This window comes from Festucalex cinctus, chromosome 12 (genome assembly GCF_051991245.1).
Source record: "Festucalex cinctus isolate MCC-2025b chromosome 12, RoL_Fcin_1.0, whole genome shotgun sequence".
NCBI lineage: Eukaryota > Metazoa > Chordata > Actinopteri > Syngnathiformes > Syngnathidae > Festucalex > Festucalex cinctus.
The window spans coordinates 19,765,719-19,783,101 of record NC_135422.1 but is presented as its reverse complement, the minus strand read 5'-3'; the positions used below and the strand labels follow the sequence as shown (position 1 = coordinate 19,783,101).

At 40.9% G+C, this 17,383-nt stretch overlaps 2 protein-coding genes across 3 annotated transcripts; both read left to right on the top strand.

Moving 5' to 3' along the window:
- The first annotated feature begins 457 nt into the window (after positions 1-457).
- On the top strand, positions 458-3,072 carry LOC144031832 (uncharacterized). Its single transcript, XM_077539296.1, has 6 exons — positions 458-1,473; positions 1,603-1,649; positions 1,735-1,785; positions 1,854-1,887; positions 1,965-2,200; positions 2,986-3,072. Exons 1-6 carry the CDS (start codon positions 1,347-1,349, stop codon positions 3,070-3,072), a joined length of 582 nt encoding a protein of 193 aa, XP_077395422.1. The 5' UTR covers positions 458-1,346.
- Positions 3,073-3,702: 630 nt separating this feature from the next.
- snx6 (sorting nexin 6) lies at positions 3,703-16,859 on the top strand. Of its 2 annotated transcripts, none has more exons than XM_077539009.1 (14): positions 3,703-3,802; positions 3,973-4,023; positions 4,669-4,773; positions 4,865-4,975; positions 8,141-8,262; positions 11,658-11,781; positions 13,434-13,529; positions 13,599-13,704; positions 14,150-14,225; positions 14,289-14,328; positions 14,415-14,501; positions 14,576-14,735; positions 15,060-15,145; positions 15,965-16,859. In XM_077539009.1, the coding sequence occupies exons 1-14, from the start codon at positions 3,797-3,799 to the stop codon at positions 16,004-16,006; spliced, it is 1,212 nt and encodes a 403-aa protein (XP_077395135.1). In that variant the 5' UTR covers positions 3,703-3,796; the 3' UTR covers positions 16,007-16,859. The 2 variants fall into 2 exon arrangements, with proteins under 2 accessions (XP_077395135.1, XP_077395134.1); XM_077539008.1 differs by having other exon boundaries at positions 15,953-16,859.
- Positions 16,860-17,383: the final 524 nt, after the last annotated feature.

The following is a 17,383-nucleotide window of genomic DNA, read 5'->3' as shown; positions in this document are numbered from 1 at the left end:
TTATTCGTACTATTATTCTATACTATATATAATATTGTACTTTTAAGTGAGAATTCTAAGAATTGAGTCAGAATCTGGGAATAAAGTGAGTATTCTTGCTTTAAAGTCAGAATTCTCACTTTAAAGTAAAAATTATCACTTTAAAGTCACAATTAGCTCAGAATTCTGGCTTTAAAATGAGACTTTAAAGTCTCTTTAAAGTCAGAATTCGGACTTTAACGTCCGAATTCTGGTTGGAATTCTGACTTCATTAGTGCTACTATTATTTTCACTTTAAAGTCGGAATTCTGATAATTAAGTTAGAATTCTGACTTTAGAGTGCTACTATTATTGTCACTATAAAGTGAGAATTCTAAGAATTAAGTCATAATTCTGACTTGAAAGTGAAGGTAACTTTCAAGTCAGAATTTTGACTTTATTAGTGCTATTATACATCCATCCATCCATTTTCTTGACCGCTTATTCCTCACTAGTGTCGTGGGGGGTGCTGGAGCCTATCTGAACTGGCTTTGGGCAGTAGGCGGGGTATACCATGGACTAGTTGCCAGCCAATCGCAGTAGTGCTATTATTCTGACTTTAAAGTGAGAATTCTGAGAATAAAGTGAAAATCCTGCCAAACGTTTTTTTTCTCTCTGTATACTGACAGATTTGTTTAAAAAAATAAAAAAAAATTCAGGGAGCTTCCAGCGTCATTAGCATTAAGCTAAATTAAAAATAATTATTATAATAATAATAAAAATTAAAAAACAAGTAATAGATCCCTAAAGATTTCTACTGTAATTAAAGATTTCTAAAATTTCAACATTATTTCTTGATTTAATTGGTTTTTTAATGAAAAGTGTAGGGAGTTCCTATTTTTTAACTCTTTGACCGCCATAAACGTTTAAAAACGTTCAGTATAATCCTAGGATTGGCCGCCATAGACGTTAATTGACGTCTACTATGTTTTTTTATGGAAACGGGTGGAGGAAAGCCTTGGGCAGCTGTGCTCCAAGTATCAAGCCGATCGGGTTACGATATGAGTATTCCTGGCCACTAGATGGCTGTGATGAGTCTTTTGGACAAGATCGGGTAGGAGACAACAGTAGAAGAAGAGAGACTGAGCTAGAGTGTTGAGGGGGAGAGAATGGCTAACTTGGCTAAGGGAGTCAAAAAAAGCTACAGATGGCAAGCAGCTCACGCTTGATCCTTATTTTCAAAGCTCAAAAGCATCGACCAGTGCTCAAGAGCACAGTGATGACGGGGTTAAGTCATAGTTGAAGCGGTGACGCGGCCGTTTCGACCACGTCCTAAGGCCCCACCGGCTAGCGATGCTAATAACATCCTAAGGCCCCACCGGCTAGCGATGCTAACACCGGAGAAAAGTGGTGCACAACCGAGCACGTCTGCACAGATGACGTTTCATCGGACGATGACGACTACTATGGGTCCGATGCAAGACAGTCTTGGACAGTCTTCCAAAGAACGTGAAGGTAAGCGCTAACATGCTAAGAGATTGCTAGTAAGATTACTTTCGGGCGATCTGCTAGCAGCGTGTGTAAATGTGCTGATATACACTAAAACATCTATTACCTATACAAACGTGAATGTATATTTTATAGATCGTGCTCACAGCAACGTCCGACCGCTGGTTCTACGACAAAGAAAGGTAAAAAAAAAAAACGTTTTCAATACACCGCAACAATAAAAGGAAAGTCTTTCGATAATATTGTAATTGTATATGTTTCTTTCAGCTCCTCCTCATAGGGCCCAAAGTGACCCTTCTCACAGTGAGCAGAACAAAGGTAAAAAGAAAAGATTCTCCACAGCACTAATAAAATATTTGATGGTAAACGTCTTCTATAATTTACAGAATGTGCATCAACCAATACATCCAAGAAAAAAAGGTAAACATGCACACACACACACACATTGTATCACAGTGCTCTAAAATAATATATGATATTGAAATGTATATTTGCAGATCCCAAAGATTCTGGCTGGCTTGAAGTTGATGAATTCGGCTGGCAGCCAACCATCTTTCCCTTTGCTGCAAAACCAGGACCAAGGGATGCTGCAGCAGAGCTGAATTCCCACCTGCCAGCTGACATCCTGGAGCTCTTCATCACGGATGAACTTCTCCAGCACATCGTTCATCATACCAACCTCGACGCAAATCAGTCCATGCAGAAGCAGACTGACAAAAACTGTTGCGCACGTGTAAATAGTTTGCAAAGAGTTTTCCAAATTGTTTGTTCGGATTGCTACTGTTGCATGTAAATAAACTGTTATTATGCAATCAAAAAACATTTTTTATTGTTGGGGTAGTGTTTTATAGAAGTTTAGGTGTTTGTAGAATCCCTCATGCAAAAAAAAGAAAAGTGCCAAATTCACTAGAGTGCATGAAATAACATCGTTTCACAAAAAGCTTGATTTCTCCGTATTTTGGAAGAAAATAGAGGATTTGGGTGAAACGAAGCTGTTTTCTATTGTTGATTACTGAAGATCCGAATAAGGTAGAAACAAACTTTTTATTTTTAGATGAAAGATGAGACTTCAATCTTTCATTAGGTAGTATCCGCGTTTCCATAGTCCTAACACAACATTTTCTGTGGAGCTTGAAAGATCGGTAAAATTCTGTAAATCAGCTGGCACTATGGGGTTACCTTTTCCGAAAATGGCTGGCAGCCAAAGAGTTAATAAAGTGGAAATTTAAATCTATCAAGTTTCCTGCATCTCACTGAGTGACAAATGCATGCGAACGTAGCTCATTTGGGGATTTGGTAGGGTTAGTTTATTAGGCACAGCCGATAATCGGTGTATCTCGATATAAGACTGAGTTTGTCTTAAAGACGACGATGCAGATTTTGCAGCCTGCCTGCGGCCAAGCCCAAAAATAATTGTGGAGTTTCTTTGTCGTAGCATTTACTCATGAGCATTTGAAAGCCGGTTTTGTTTTGTTGTTCTGTTTGCTTACGTCTTGCATTTGTATTTTCCCCGCCTAGGCGGGAGTCGAGCAACAAGGCAAGGCGTACCGTGAAGCCATTCGCACTCAGTCATCATCTTTCGTGTCTGTGATGAGAGGAATTTGATTGGGAACGACGAGCGTGTGCGAACCTGCTTGCAGGAATTCCATCCGACGCTTCCTTCGTCCTGTTGCTCTTCTGCTTTCCTGCCCTCCACTCTTTGCTAGAATTTTTTTTTCTTTCTAATACTCTCGTATGAGTTTCCGAGCAACATTTTGTGCTCCACAAATTCCTTGCTTTTGCAAAGGACTTTACTTTTTTTTTTTCTTCCCCCCTTTTTGTTTGTTTTCCCTCCTACTCTCGTATCGATTTTCCTGGCAACATTTTGTGTTAAAAAATAGTGACTACCACGCCACACCACACCACACCACCCCCCACCCGGCCTCTGGCCCTACTACTAACTGCCTACGAGCTGTAGATGTCTATACCGTATCATTAGTCTGTATCAATAGTCTGCTCGCGGGATGGGAGGCGCATGATGGCCACCCTGTGGCTTCAACGGCTTGCACGGATCAGTAGGAGAGAGTCACTTCCGCCATTTTGACTTGTGACGTACGCTCGGAATTGTCAATAGTGTTCTTTCATCAGCAATAGTTTTATTCTACCGAGTGTAAAAATAAATGCAAAACAAATTGTTTGTAATTTGAATGCGGTTTTGTAGCCAGAGGAGGGCACGTAAGATGACGTCACGCATTCGATGCGTTCAGGCGACGTCATGACGTCACGCGTTCGATGCGTTCAGGCGACGCCATGACGTCACGCGTATTCCCGTCTCCACCCGTTGGCAGCCATGATGGTAAGTTTAGGTTCGCCTCTTTTCTCCTTTTTCTGTGCCCTTTTGACTGCGGCGCGTCGGAACAACAGCCGGCCAGGGATCCACACCCCGCGGCGGTTCCGACGGGCGTCCACTCGTCAGCTTAAAAAAAAAAATGACGGTTCTATGTGCTTTGTGTGCCCGGCCCGCAGCAGGAAGGACTGGACGACGGACCAGACTTCCTCTCCGAGGAGGACCGAGGAGTGAGTTCGTTCTTCTTTTCTAAACTACGTCACCGCTCCCTTCGCCCAGCTTGAGCGCTACTGCCCGGTTCGGCTTAGGGTCCGGTCCGGTCCGGTCCCGGCAAAAAGAAAGCTGGCTTTTTAGCTCCGCTTGTTAGCATTAGCTCTCCCTGCTACCTCGATTTTTAGCTGCAGCTTTGGAGGAACTGGTTCTCCCAGCACGTCACGTGACGGTCACGTGCACCTGTTTGGGTTTCTGTGGCCATCAGCTCCGAAAGGGACTCAAAAGCTAACATGCTCACACTTATCAATGATTTCAAACGGCGGTTGTCAAACTTTACGCAATGTAGTGGCACCCCAATTGATTATCAAATTCATTGGTAATTATTTTCTATCAATCTTTAAGTCATGAAAAAAAATGGACCAAATGTAGTGGATTTCAACTTATTAGCGTTTTTTTTTTCCCGATTTCTGTCGTCAACCCCCCCATTGAGAGCAGACTGATTGTCTTTGTGTTGAATAAAAATAAATCTTTTGCTTTTACTTGGGAAAACCGTGAACATTTTCGCCTATTTTTTTTATTTGTGTTTATTTTTTTAGTATTTTTTAAATTAATTTCTGCCTATTTTACAACCAGTGACTGAATAGTAATGTCTTCATGTGCAGCCCAGGGCGGTGAACGTGGACCTCCAGACGGACGCCACGCTGCAGGTGGACATCTCGGACGCCCTGAGCGAGCGAGACAAGGTCAAGTTCACCGTGCACACCAAGGTGAGCTCCCTCCCGTCTTCCGCGCCGCCGTCGGCGTGAGGTCACTTCCCAGTTTGCGCCCGTCAGACCGCCGGTGTGTCCGCTCCCGCAGAGCACGCTGGCCAACTTCAAGCAAAGCGAGTTCTCGGTGGTCCGCCAGCACGAAGAGTTCATCTGGCTGCACGACTCGTTTGTGGAAAATGAGGACTACGCCGGATACATTGTGAGTTGCGTTCACTACGCACATTTTGTCAGTAAATAATCGAAAAACATCAATATAGCAAGAAGAAAAATTACACAATCACAAATCGGGACTTGCTGAGCCCTGCTGCAAATAGTGGAAAAAAATCCACAAGTACTTGCATTCAAAAAGTTTTTTTAATGGCCTATTACTATATGCTGCACAATACTGTATATCAAAAAAATTTCGATATCGCGATATTGGCCTATGCAGTATGCATATCGTAAAGACATGCAATGAGTTTAATATGGAATTTGATGCTTTGATCTAGTGTTGTCGAGATACCAAAATTTGACTTTGATACTATACCTGCATAAATTACCTCGATACCGGTACTGAAACGGTATCTCGACAAAGATCTAAAACGTCAGCAAAAGCAGCATTAAAACTAACAAAAGAACTTCAAATTATTTATTTTTTTATTAATTCAAAACAATAGGATGTATACATGTTAATTTATGTACATGTATATATTTATGTATATATTATATGTGCTTTCACATGGCATGCCATATTGTTGAAGTACTGTATTTGTTTGCATTTGATGCCATCCGTTTGAAATATTATTATTATTATTATTATTATTATTATCATCATCATCATCATCATCATCATCGTCATCATCATCATCATCATCATCATCATCATCATCATACAGTGGCACTCCTATGACTCAATGTAACGTTGCTTGAGTGTCTGCCCGCTCTTCTCCATTCCAGCTCCCATAATCAATCAAATACTACAAACTTCACACTCGACTTATTTTTTAAGGGAAGTGTCAAAAATGCGTCACAGCCTGTCGCTCTGACGTCTTAGCGTTTTCTATGTTTAACTGTGATTTCCTACTGTGTTGCCTGTTCATTGAACGCACCTTGAGTCTACTGCAGGATTGATGCTTTTTATTCTGCTTCTCCGTGAGAAACATTCACTCTTGTTACAAAACGTTTCCAAAAGTGAAAATTGAAAACCACACACTTGTGTTCTTCATGTTTTTATTGAACTATATGTAGCAGTTCTGTCGCGTGGATTCCATTCTGCGTGCGCGCTCCCGCGGCTTGGGGGATGGGGGGGGAGTTACAACGTTGGCACAATACCTGTTAGCGAGGTGTAAGGGGAAAAAAAGTTCCGTATGACACTTAATTAGTGCGTGCTTCTCAACGAGGAGTGGACGGCCAGCGAGCACTTCCGTGTTCAGTGCGTGAACCCATCTTTCTGCGCCCTCTCGAAAACACGCTGAAAGAGGCAGGTATTTTCCACATATCGGTAGGCGGCTTTGCATATGTGTATCTGCCTTTAAAACAGAGTAGGCTGTCTCGTATGTATTTTTTTTCAGTACCGGTACTAAAAAAAACGATACAGAGCCCTTTTTGACGCCAAAAGCTCACGGTATTGTACTGGTACGGGTACCCCGTGCAACACTACTTTGATCTGAATTTGACCAGACAGACTGTCAGGTTTACCTGTTTGACATTTATTAAACATGACAAAAAAATGAGAGAAGACACTCTGATATTGATCCAATTCACTACTGCACTCTCTGAAGAAAAATCCCCTCCTTACCCTCTCTTTTTATTTGGCTTCCACGCCCCTAGTTCCATAGGTGTTCCAACCCTAATAATGCAATTGCAAAACATAGTTGGAACAAAGTGTACTTAATGAAAATGTGCACTGCCATCCAATAGTTGAACATTATTGACAATTAAGAATACATTGAGTTTGATTATATTGCCGCATGAAAAAAAGAATGTAATTCTTTCATTTGATAATAAAAATGTAATTTCTTTAGGTACATGTTAAATATCGCAATAATACCGATATCGCTATATTCAACTATATCGCATGTTTTTCCAATATCGTACAGCCCTAGCCCTATAGCTGCCACACGATGGCGGCAAAGCACTTTTCTTTTTTTTTTTCCCTATTAGAAAGTGCTATGGCCTCCCAAAATGATGCTGCGCCCCCAAGATGCCACAAGGTGGTACTAAAGCACTATTTTATATTGTGTGGAATCCTCACTGCTTTTCAGCAAAAAAAGAAAAGAAAAAAAAAACACTGCTTGACTTGGCAAAAACATGGCTTGGTTCAAAGTTGCTATTGTGCATTAAATAAAATAACTTTTTTGGTCCTTGAAAGGGATACTTTACTTATTTAGCCATTTTTGGCTACACTTTGCCAAAAACAAATTTTATATTTTCATTATTATTCATGTACAATTACTACATTTTTAAAAACACATGTTGCAACTTGCTGTCGACTGAAAATGACATCACAAGGGCTCAGGTAACGAATCACAGCTCAGCTTGTGAATGTCACGTGACCAAACCTAGAAAAACAGGTGAGCTGTGATTGGGGACCTGAGCCCTTGTGATGTAATTTTCAGTCGACAGCAAGTGGCAACATGTGTTTTTAAAGGTACTATTTGTACGTGAAAAATAATATAAGTTTCAAATTAATTATACACAAAATATTAACTTATTATTGCTATAATGGGCTAAATAAGTGAAGTATCCCTTGAACGCTTCCGACAACATTGACTTTTTTTTTTTTTTTAATAAACATTTTTTACTTATAAGCTTAATATGGTACATGTTTCTAAATGTACCGATTTCTTTCTTTCTTTTTTTGCACAAAGAATGATGCACCCAAAAACAATGATACAATATACTATAATTTAACATTTTACTTTTTTTTGGGGGGGGGCGTTGTCCTTTAGTATTTGGTTATATTTATAACAGAGAGGAAATTTCAAGCATGTAAAAATGTATAACGTGAAGAATTTCTCTTTCAATTAAAGGCATAAATAAATGTATGCAGTATTTAATCGACGTGTAGTTTCTGGCAAAACATGATTTATGCACGATTCTCTTTATTACAAAGTCAAATTACTTCTCCTCCATGGATTTCTGTGCCATGAAGAAAAACATGGCCACCGATATTATTGGCAATTATCGACCACTTTGACGTCACACAATCAAACCAAATAATAATGAAGTCTGCCGATAATTATCGCAATTATCGACCAATTTGATCAGAATTACTGTGTTGTTGTCGTCAATCGGTCTTTCAGTCGCTCGAATGACCCTGAATAAGTCAACTTTTATCAATATTATTGGCTGACTGTTGCCTCTCCTGCTGTTGTGGTTTGAGATCCCGCCGGCCCCGCCCAGGCCCGATTTTGACGCCTCCAGAGAGAAGCTGCAGAAACTGGGCGAGGGCGAGGGCTCCATGACCAAGGAGGAGTTCACCAAGATGAAGCAGGAACTCGAAGCGTGAGTTCTTGTCTGTATGTTAGTTTGACTTATTTAATAAATGCTTAGTTTTTCTTTTAAGTTAGTTTCAGTTTTAGTTTTAAAAAAGTGTATTACTTATTAAAAAAAAAAAAAAAAAAAACGCCATGGGAGCGACATCATGTGAATGTGCTTTTCTATTGGGTGCTGCGAGATGTCACTTTTGTGTGACACACTTTTTTTTTTCTTTTTTTTTTTCTTTTTTCCTTTTTTTTTTTTAAGGGCTGTCAAAGTTAAAGCGCAAATAGATTAATTAATCACAGAAAAATGTCGCATGTCGTGTGACCAGTGTTGCCGGTAACGCGTTACTTAGTAACGCGTTACTCAAAAAAGTTGCTTTCTAAAGTAACTAATAGTCTAACGCTAGGGGTGTTAAAAAAAAATCGATTCGGCGATATATCGCGATACCACATCGCGCGATTCTCGAATCGATTCAATAATCGGCAGAATCGATTTTTTTTTTTTTTTTTTTTTTTTTTTTTTAGGATTCACACCTTGAGCATGGAAGAATGTTATATGAACGGCACATTAAGCCTTAATATTTTTATTTTAATGCTGTTCAAATGTGAAACAGATTGCAAACTGTTTGTGTACAGTGGCTCACGGTTATAAGCCTCAAGTTTTAGATAAATATATTCATACAAATCTTACAGTGTACATGTACAAATTTACTGATAGTATTTTCTAAATTTGAATGGAAAAAAATCGCAACAATCGACTTATAAATTCGTATCGGGATTAATCGGTATCGAATCGTGACCATTCGTATCGGGATTAATCGGTATCGAATCGAATCGTGACCTGTGAATCGTGATACGAATCGAATCGTCAGGTACTAGGCAATTCACACCCCTATCTAACGCGTTACTTTATTCTACAAAGTAGTCTGATTAAAGTTACTGTCCAGAGAATCAATGCGTTACTCCACATTTTCATGAAGAAGGCAAACTATCTCACTGTTGTAACATTCACAAACAACTACGAAGATGAGGCAGAAGTCATTGATCACCACACTGAATTCAGCCATGGTCTGGTCATGAATGGTTTGCACATTCAAAACAAAAGTGATGATACTTTTACTACTAGTTTTATTAACCAACAGGCACACAACACAACAAAAAAAGTGTGCATTATGGACCATAAAAGTGGTAAAAAAAATAATTTATTTCCATCCTCAACTGGTCCGTGAAGCATTATGGGATGAGGTCGTCTCCGCCCTCTCGCCAGGGGGAGTGACGTCAGACAAGTTACGTTTTCAGTAGGGGTGGAACAAAAAAACGATTCGACCGAACCATCGTTCGTCAAGGGGAGCTAAACGACCGTATCGGTTGCGAGTGAGGCTTTATGGTTTTCATAACAATAGCAAGAGTTCTGCGCCGTGCTCTACTTGTTTTGTTTACATTTCAGTAGCATCACCATTCAAGCTACTTCCGTGTTTCCGTGCTCGCGACACGGCGCGCGCGCGCGCGCAACGAGTGACAACATACAAATGGAGACAGTTAGCAGAAGCCGGTGCCGTACATCTCGGTATTTCCCATGGCTATCGAGTCCTCTCGGTGCACTTGTATGTCCCGGGCCGGCGTTGGTACTGCGCGCGAGCCAAAAAGAATAACTCCCGTGACGATCCAATGCATGGATTCAAACGACACAGGTATGTCCCACAGCCAACACACCAGCTAAGCTAAAAGCACACTGCAAGTATCTCATTTCTCAGTTTGTGGCTCCCTGTCAATGTCTACAACTAGCATGAGCAGCAGATAGGAGAACTGAGACGTGCCCGCGATTACGACAGCCCAAAAAACAAAATATAAACAGTAGTGATTCTGTGGTCATCATCGTGTCTCAGATTAAAAAAAACAAAAAAAGATGTCATACATTAACCAAAAATGAAAGTGATGACAAAAGAAAAAAACAATTGTTAAATACAAAAATTGTTGATTAAAAAGGGAAATGAACTTTTGGAAATATTTTTGCATATATTAAGTGGTTAAAATGTGTTTGATAGATTTATTGTTCCATAAGGTGGCTTCATATTTCTTTTGGCTGGACGGTAGGTTTATTTCATGTCTTAAATTTATGTTTCTGAAATACTTCACAATGTGCAAATATTCTGTTTAATTGTGTTGGTGTCTGTCTAAAGGTTAAATATTTATATTTAACATTAAATTATCAACCTTTTGTTTTCCTGATCCTTATTTTGAAGAGAAAAAACAAACAAACCAAAAAACAATTATAACTGTCAATAACTACTAATAAATATTTAAACTGATACATGTGTACACACTGGAATAGCGGAACAAACAAACAATAGAGGAATTTAGGGGATTTTCATTTTCAACCTGGATAGATTTTTATTTTTTGTTTTATAAAAAGTATTTACGTTACAAGAAGTCAAGAGAGACTGCCTATTTTGTTTTTCATAAAAAAAACAACTTTATTTTCATGTTAAAAATGCACTTTCAATAAAGTATTTGGAACTCCGTTTCTACTGCATTATTTTTATGTTGAGATGGTGTTATCGGCAGCTGCTGAAAGTAACTAAAAAAGTAACTTTTAATCTAACTTAGTTACTTTTAAAATCAAGTAATCAGTAACGCAATTTAGTTACTTTTAAAACCAAGTAATCAGTAAAGTAACTAAGTTACTTTTTCAAGGTAACTGTGGCAACACTGAGTGTGACACACTTTCAAACATCCTTATTCCGGTGATTATCAAATCTACTTAAAATAACATTTTAAAATCATCCGCAAAGGCTCATGCATTAAATTAATTACCAAAGACTAAAACGAACAACTTTTTTTTAATGTAATTATAGTTTGTTAGTTTTGTAAACATCAAATGTCGTTTCAGTTACCGTAGTTTTCAATTTTTAAAAAGCATTGTTGTTATTTTATTTTGTAAATAAAATTGTTTTTTGAATTTCAGTTTTAGTTTCACAAGCATATTCCGTTCCCCTTCGTCTAACCATTAGGGTCAATTTTAAACATAGAAGGGCCAAAACGTCTCTTATGAAAATTAAACTGCACTAAAACAAAAAACTAGCCACCAGAGGGTGCTAGAACTGCACAAATTGAAATCAAGCTGACTTTTTTCTTTTTTTTTTTAAACAGATGCGCTGCTTGTAATATCGTGACATGATACAAAAAAAGGTCAGAATGTTGTAAAAAAAAAAAAAGGCAAAAATAGTTGAATTTTTTTTCTTTTTTTTTATACCTTTGTTTTAATTTTGTCAAGGCACAACGTTTTTAGTTAAGTATATAAGATGGTTCTGTTTTCACAACAATTTGTTGTTTATTTTGGAGGGGAACGTGGAACACATGAAATACTGTCGTCTCACTTCCTGTCATGTGACCACCCTCGCCCCTCCCCACACCCAGAGAGTACCTTGCCATCTTTAAGAAGACGGTGGCCATGCACGAGGTCTTCCTGTGTCGCGTGGCAGCACACCCCATCCTCAGGAAGGACCTCAACTTCCACGTCTTCCTCGAGTACAACCAGGACGTGAGTAAAGAAACATTTGGATTTCAGATCACGAATATAACTTGAAAGGACAATGACCAAATAAAAACATTAAGAAATTCAAATAAGAATCGAAAAAATTCAAATAATAGCAACCGAAAAAACAGTAAGAACATACTGACTGTTCCGGTGCGTTTTAGCCTTTTGGGGGCAGTGTGGTGCTGTGCATCCCTGGCATACACACTTAAAGTGAGTACAGAAGAAAGCTACGATTGAATTCTATTCAAATAACTTGTTTTTTTCACACATTGGGAAGAATTTGTGGCCTTTGCGTAGCGTTATCTCATCTGTGGGTATGTGTTCCCACATTTATGTCTGGATATTCGTTAGTTGAAGGAAAAACACGAAGTCGATGCAAACTTCCTGTTCGCATTTGCTAACTTCCTGCTAGCATTAGGCTAGCGATATTTTAAAAACAAAGCAAGTTTTGTATTTAAATATAGAGTGGATGTAATGCTTACATTTGTGTCTGGATATTCATTATTTGAAGGTAAAAACACTCCCAAAGTCGATGCTAACTTAACTTCCTGTTAGCATTCGCTCACTTCCTATTAGCACTAAGCTAGCGATGTTTTAAAAACATGGCATGTTTTGTATGTACAGTAAATATAGAGTGAATGTAATGCTTACATTTGTGTATGGATATTCGTTATTTGAAGGAAAAAAACACTCGCGAAGTCGATGCTAATTTAACTTCCTGTTAGCATTTGCTAACTTCCTGTTAGTGCTAGGCTAGCGATGTTGTAAAAACGAGGCATGTTTTGTATTTAAATATCCAGTTGTGTGTAATTCTTACATTTGTGTCTGGATATTCATTATTTGAAGGGAAAACATTCCCGAAGTCGATGCTAACGTAACTTTCTGTTAGCATTTGCTCACTTCCTGTTAGCGCTAGGCTAGTGATGTTTTGAAAACGAAGCATGTTTTGTATTTAAAATACACAGTGGATGTAATTTTTAATGTTGTGTATTTAGTTTTACAGTTAACTCTAACTGCTGTGTCATTAAACAACTTAAAGGATGCTGACATGCGCTACACACTTGCTAGTTGCTAATGGTACACAAGCAAAATGGTGCATTCAGGGTACTTTCACAGCGTCGGAAACTTCACCTTTCTTCGACGTTTTAAGGGGAAAATAACCGGCCATTTGGCCCAATTGGCCGATTGTTTGAAGGCCAATAATCGGCCGATTAATCGGTCGGTCCCTACTAGTAGTGCACAGTTTTGCTTCACTAGTAGCATGTAGGTGGCCTGCTAGTGTACAAGTCCTAAAGTAAGTGGGGGGGGGGGGAAGTGGGTAAAAATGTTAGTAGTAAATTCTATTAGTGCAATGAATTGTCTTATTAGTGAGGACAAACAACATACTAGTATGTGGACCTTGAGATGGATTTATGAATAATCCTTGAAAGTAGCTACTAGTATGTGACGCATGCCTACTAAATGGGCCTACGAGCATGACTAGTGCACAGTAGTTTACGTGCGAGCTTTAATGGCGTACTAGGTCTGATGTTACACTAGTAATGGGGGGTGAAACATTCTTACTAGTGAGGGCAAAGAGCGTACTAGTGCGCGGATATGGAATAAGCCCTCAAGTGGTTGCCCATTTCTATGACATCGTCATCGTGTGCCCACAGCTGAGTGTGCGAGGGAAGAACAAGAAGGAGAAGTTGGAGGACTTCTTCAAGAACGTCGTCAAGTCGGCCGACGGTGTCCTGGTGGCGGGCGTCAAGGTGACACCGTGAGCGTGATGCGCCGACGCAGCCATCTGTCCCCGTTTGATGTTTCCGTTTTGTCCGCAGGACGTGGACGACTTCTTCGAGCACGAGAAGACTTTCTTGTTGGAGTACCACAACCGAGTCAAGGACGCCTCGGCCAAATCCGACAGGATGATCCGATCCCACAAGAGTAAGACAGGAAGTGCACAAGTTGTGGACAGGAAGTGCTTAAGGCATACAACGTGTGGACAGGAAGGGATTTAGATTAGTGGACAGGAACTTTCGTTCTGTATCTCTCTTTTTCTCTCTTTCTCTTTTTTTCTCACCCTCTCTTTCTCGCTCATTCTTTTTTACTTTCTTTGTCTCTCTTTCTCTCTTTCTGTCTCTCTGTCTGACTTCCAGCGGCTTGCACTGGTGTGTGTATGGTCTATCGGCTATCCAGTCATATATACAGGTCAGCGGGCAGTTGTAAACAAACAAGAAGTCGACAAAATGTTGACAAGAACTGTATCACGATTGGAAGTGTTGAGATTTGTGGTTGGGAAGTGGTCACTTGAAACAATGAAGACAGGAAGTGCCGTCAATAAGTTGTCATTTTTTGTGATAATTTTTTATTTATTTATTTTTTTGTCCAGACGCTGCGGACGACATCAACAGAATGGCGTCGTCTCTGTACGCGTTGGGAACGCTGGACTCCACGGACCTGTGCAAGTAAGAATGGCGCCGCCATCTTGGATTTTGCACGCGTCACCAAATCTTGCTTGTCATTTTCAGGTTCTTCCTGAAAGTGTCGGAGCTGTTTGAGAAGACCAGGGTACGTTCGTACGTCGCGCAGCTCGTCTTTTTTTTTTTTGCTCGGACGGCCGCGTTTACATCAACTTGTGTCCGCTTTTTTGACAGAAAATCGAAGCTCGCGTGGCCGCCGACGAGGACTTGAAGTTGGCCGACTTGTTGAAATATTACCTGAGGGAGTCGCAGGCTGCAAAGGTTCCGTCTCGACATCCAGGAAACCTTGACAAAATGTTGATGACGTGATGTCATGATGTGTGCGCCCCCTACAGGACCTCCTGTACCGGCGCAGCCGAGCGCTGCTGGACTATGAGAACGCCAACAAGGCGCTGGACAAAGCGCGCGCCAAGAACCGCGATGTCCTGCAGGCCGACACCAGCCAACAGTTGTGCTGCCGGAAGTTTGACAAGATCTCCGAGTCGGCCAAGCAAGGTCAACAGCGTCCTTGTCCCTCACTTTTTTCAATCGGCGTCACCTCATGACAGTTTTTGTCGCCTAAAACTAAAATAAAGTTATGTTCGATTAAAATAGAGTTCAGTTTATAGTCAACTAAATAAAAACGGGATGAGGTTGACTGACTATGGTTAAAAACAAACAAGCGTTGATTGAAAGTGGACTAAAAGTGAAATGAAAATTTCAAAAATGGCGGATGAAAATTAACGCAACTTGTCGCCTTCCAAACATTGTTTTCTTGACCTCCTTGTCTGTCTTCAACTGACTTTGTGTCCGTCTTGCGTCTGTGTTGTTGGTGCGCAGAGCTGATCGACTTCAAGACGAGGCGAGTGGCAGCCTTCAGGAAAAACCTGGTGGAGCTGGCCGAGCTGGAGCTCAAACACGCCAAGGTGAGTAAGTCACCGTGGTGCTCACCTGCTCACTGAGGCTGTTGATATCATGCTTGCTCGCTCTTTCGCTCTCTCACTGTCTGTCTCGCTGTCTCTCTTTCGCTCACTCTCTGTCTCTCTCTCTCACGCTGTCTCTCCTTGTCTCTCTGTCTGTTTCTCTCTCTCTCTGTCTGTGTCTTGCTGTTTGTGTCTCTCGCTGTCTGTCTGTCTTGTGCTCTCTCTCTCTCTCTTTCTCTCTCGCTGTCACTCTCACTGTCTGTCTGTCTGTCTCTCTCTCTCTCTCTCTCTCTCTCTCGGTCTCTTGCTGTCTGTCTCTCTCGCTGTCTCTTTGTCTCTGTCTCGCTCTCTCTGTTTCTCTCACTCTCTCGCTGTCTCTTTGTCTGTCGCTGTCTCTCTCTGTCTCTCGATCACTCTCGCTTTCTCTCTCTCTCTCTCTCTCTCTCTCTCTCTCTCGATCTCTTTCTCGCTGTCTCTCTGTCTCTGACTCTCTGTTTCACACTTTCTCTCAATGTCTCTATCTCTGACTCTCTCTGTTTCATACTGTCTCTCTCAACTGTCTGTCGCTGTCTCTCTCTCTCTCTCTCTCTCTCTCTCTCTCTCTCTCTCTCTCTCTCACTGACTGACTGACTCTGTTTCACACTCTCTCTCTCGCTTCTCTCTTTGTCTGTCGCTGTCGCTCTCTCTCTCTCTCCCCCCCCCCCCCTCTCTCTCTCTCTCCCCCTCTCTCGCTCTCTCTCTCTCTCTCTCTCTCTCTCTCTCTCTCTCTCTCTCTCTCTCTCTCTCTCTCTCTCTCTCTCTCCCTTTCAGGGTAACCTGCAGTTGTTGCAGAGTTGTCTGGGTGTCCTGAAAGGAAACACTTAACCACGCCCTACTTGTTACAGCCATGCGCCCCCCTGCAGCTGGACAACGCTCTCTGCATGGCGGTGGTGTTTGGATGGAGTTTGGGGCAGGGGGTGGGGCCAGTCAGATGGACTACAGAACCACAACAAGAAGGCTTAAAGGAAAAAAAAAAACTCAACACGAAGTCTGTTATCTTCATTACTCATAACCACACGCTGTCCTCTTCATCAACACACACAAACGTTGACCTTGGATCAGACTTTTTTGACTCAATTTGGATCAGTCTAATCCCGTGTGGGTCAGTCTGGATCAATCTGGTCCCGTTTAGAACAATTTGATTCAGGTTCTAATCTGGATCACTAAGTATCAATTTGATTCAGGTTCTAATTTGGATCACTACGTATCAATTTGATTCAGGTTCTAATCTGGATCACTAAGTTTCTATTTGCGTCAATTCGGTCCAGGTTTTGGCTCAGTCTGATCCATGTTGAGGTCCAGTGGCTCAATCTGAATCATTCCAGTTTGGTCTGTCATTCTGGTTCAATCTGGATTAGTCAGAAACACTCTTAATCAGTCTGATCTCGGTAATGGTCCCTTCTGGATCATTCGGTTCGATATCGGTCTGGTGCAATCTAGATCAGTCGGGTCTATTTACGGACTGCCACCATGGCTGCTCATATTTTCTGTTTTCGGTGTTGGTAAACATTTTTTGTTGTTTTTTGCCACCTCATACTCAAGGTGTGGTTCGCGTACTTGTTAAACAAATGAGCAGGTTTGGTTTCCAGTCGAGTCTAATTTGGGCTTGCAGTCGTCTTGCTCATCTTCCGCTCTTCATTGTAGCTCCTTTTTTGTTTTTTGTTTTGTTTTTTTTTGGGGGGGGGGGGGGGGGGGGGCTTGAGTGTGTTTGCCTTAACATCACTCTTGTTGTTGACTTTGTTTCTCTTGTATTTGCTTCTTACTGTAAACGAATGTTTTTCCACTCTTAACGTGACCAAAGCTTCCATGTGATCCAAGATGGCGATCGAGGACAAAAATGAAAGGTGCCAGTCCAATAAACGAGCTAATTTGTTTTCACAATCACTTTGAAGACCCTTTTTTTTCCCCTCTGTGGTAAATATCGTGGATTTTGTGGAAATCAGTTTAATCGCTGTTCTCCAACACGACCAAAGCGACAATTCATGCTGCATTCGAGGATTGGCGGGGGCGGGGGTCGACCCCCGATTCATGGACTACAAGTGATATCACTCGACATACAATGGCGATCCCTTGGAAACACCCTCTGAATGGTAAAACACCAGTCTTGGTCCAAACTATTTTACATTTCAACGATGACTCAATAATGTAGATGACTTAAGAATCCCAGTACAGTGTAGTAGTCATAAGGTAGTAGGCCAGGTT

Excerpts from the sequence above, each read along its gene's own strand:
- LOC144031832 (XM_077539296.1), top strand. The coding sequence starts at position 1,347 with ATGCTAACACCGGAGAAAAGTGGTGCACAACCGAGCACGTCTGCACAG. Across the intron at positions 1,650-1,734 it reads TGGTTCTACGACAAAGAAAG|CTCCTCCTCATAGGGCCCAA; the intron begins GTAAAAAAAAAA and ends TGTTTCTTTCAG. Across the intron at positions 1,786-1,853 it reads TCACAGTGAGCAGAACAAAG|AATGTGCATCAACCAATACA; the intron begins GTAAAAAGAAAA and ends TATAATTTACAG.
- snx6 (XM_077539008.1), top strand. Across the intron at positions 13,530-13,598 it reads TCCTGGTGGCGGGCGTCAAG|GACGTGGACGACTTCTTCGA; the intron begins GTGACACCGTGA and ends TTTTGTCCGCAG. Across the intron at positions 13,705-14,149 it reads GATGATCCGATCCCACAAGA|ACGCTGCGGACGACATCAAC; the intron begins GTAAGACAGGAA and ends TTTTTTGTCCAG.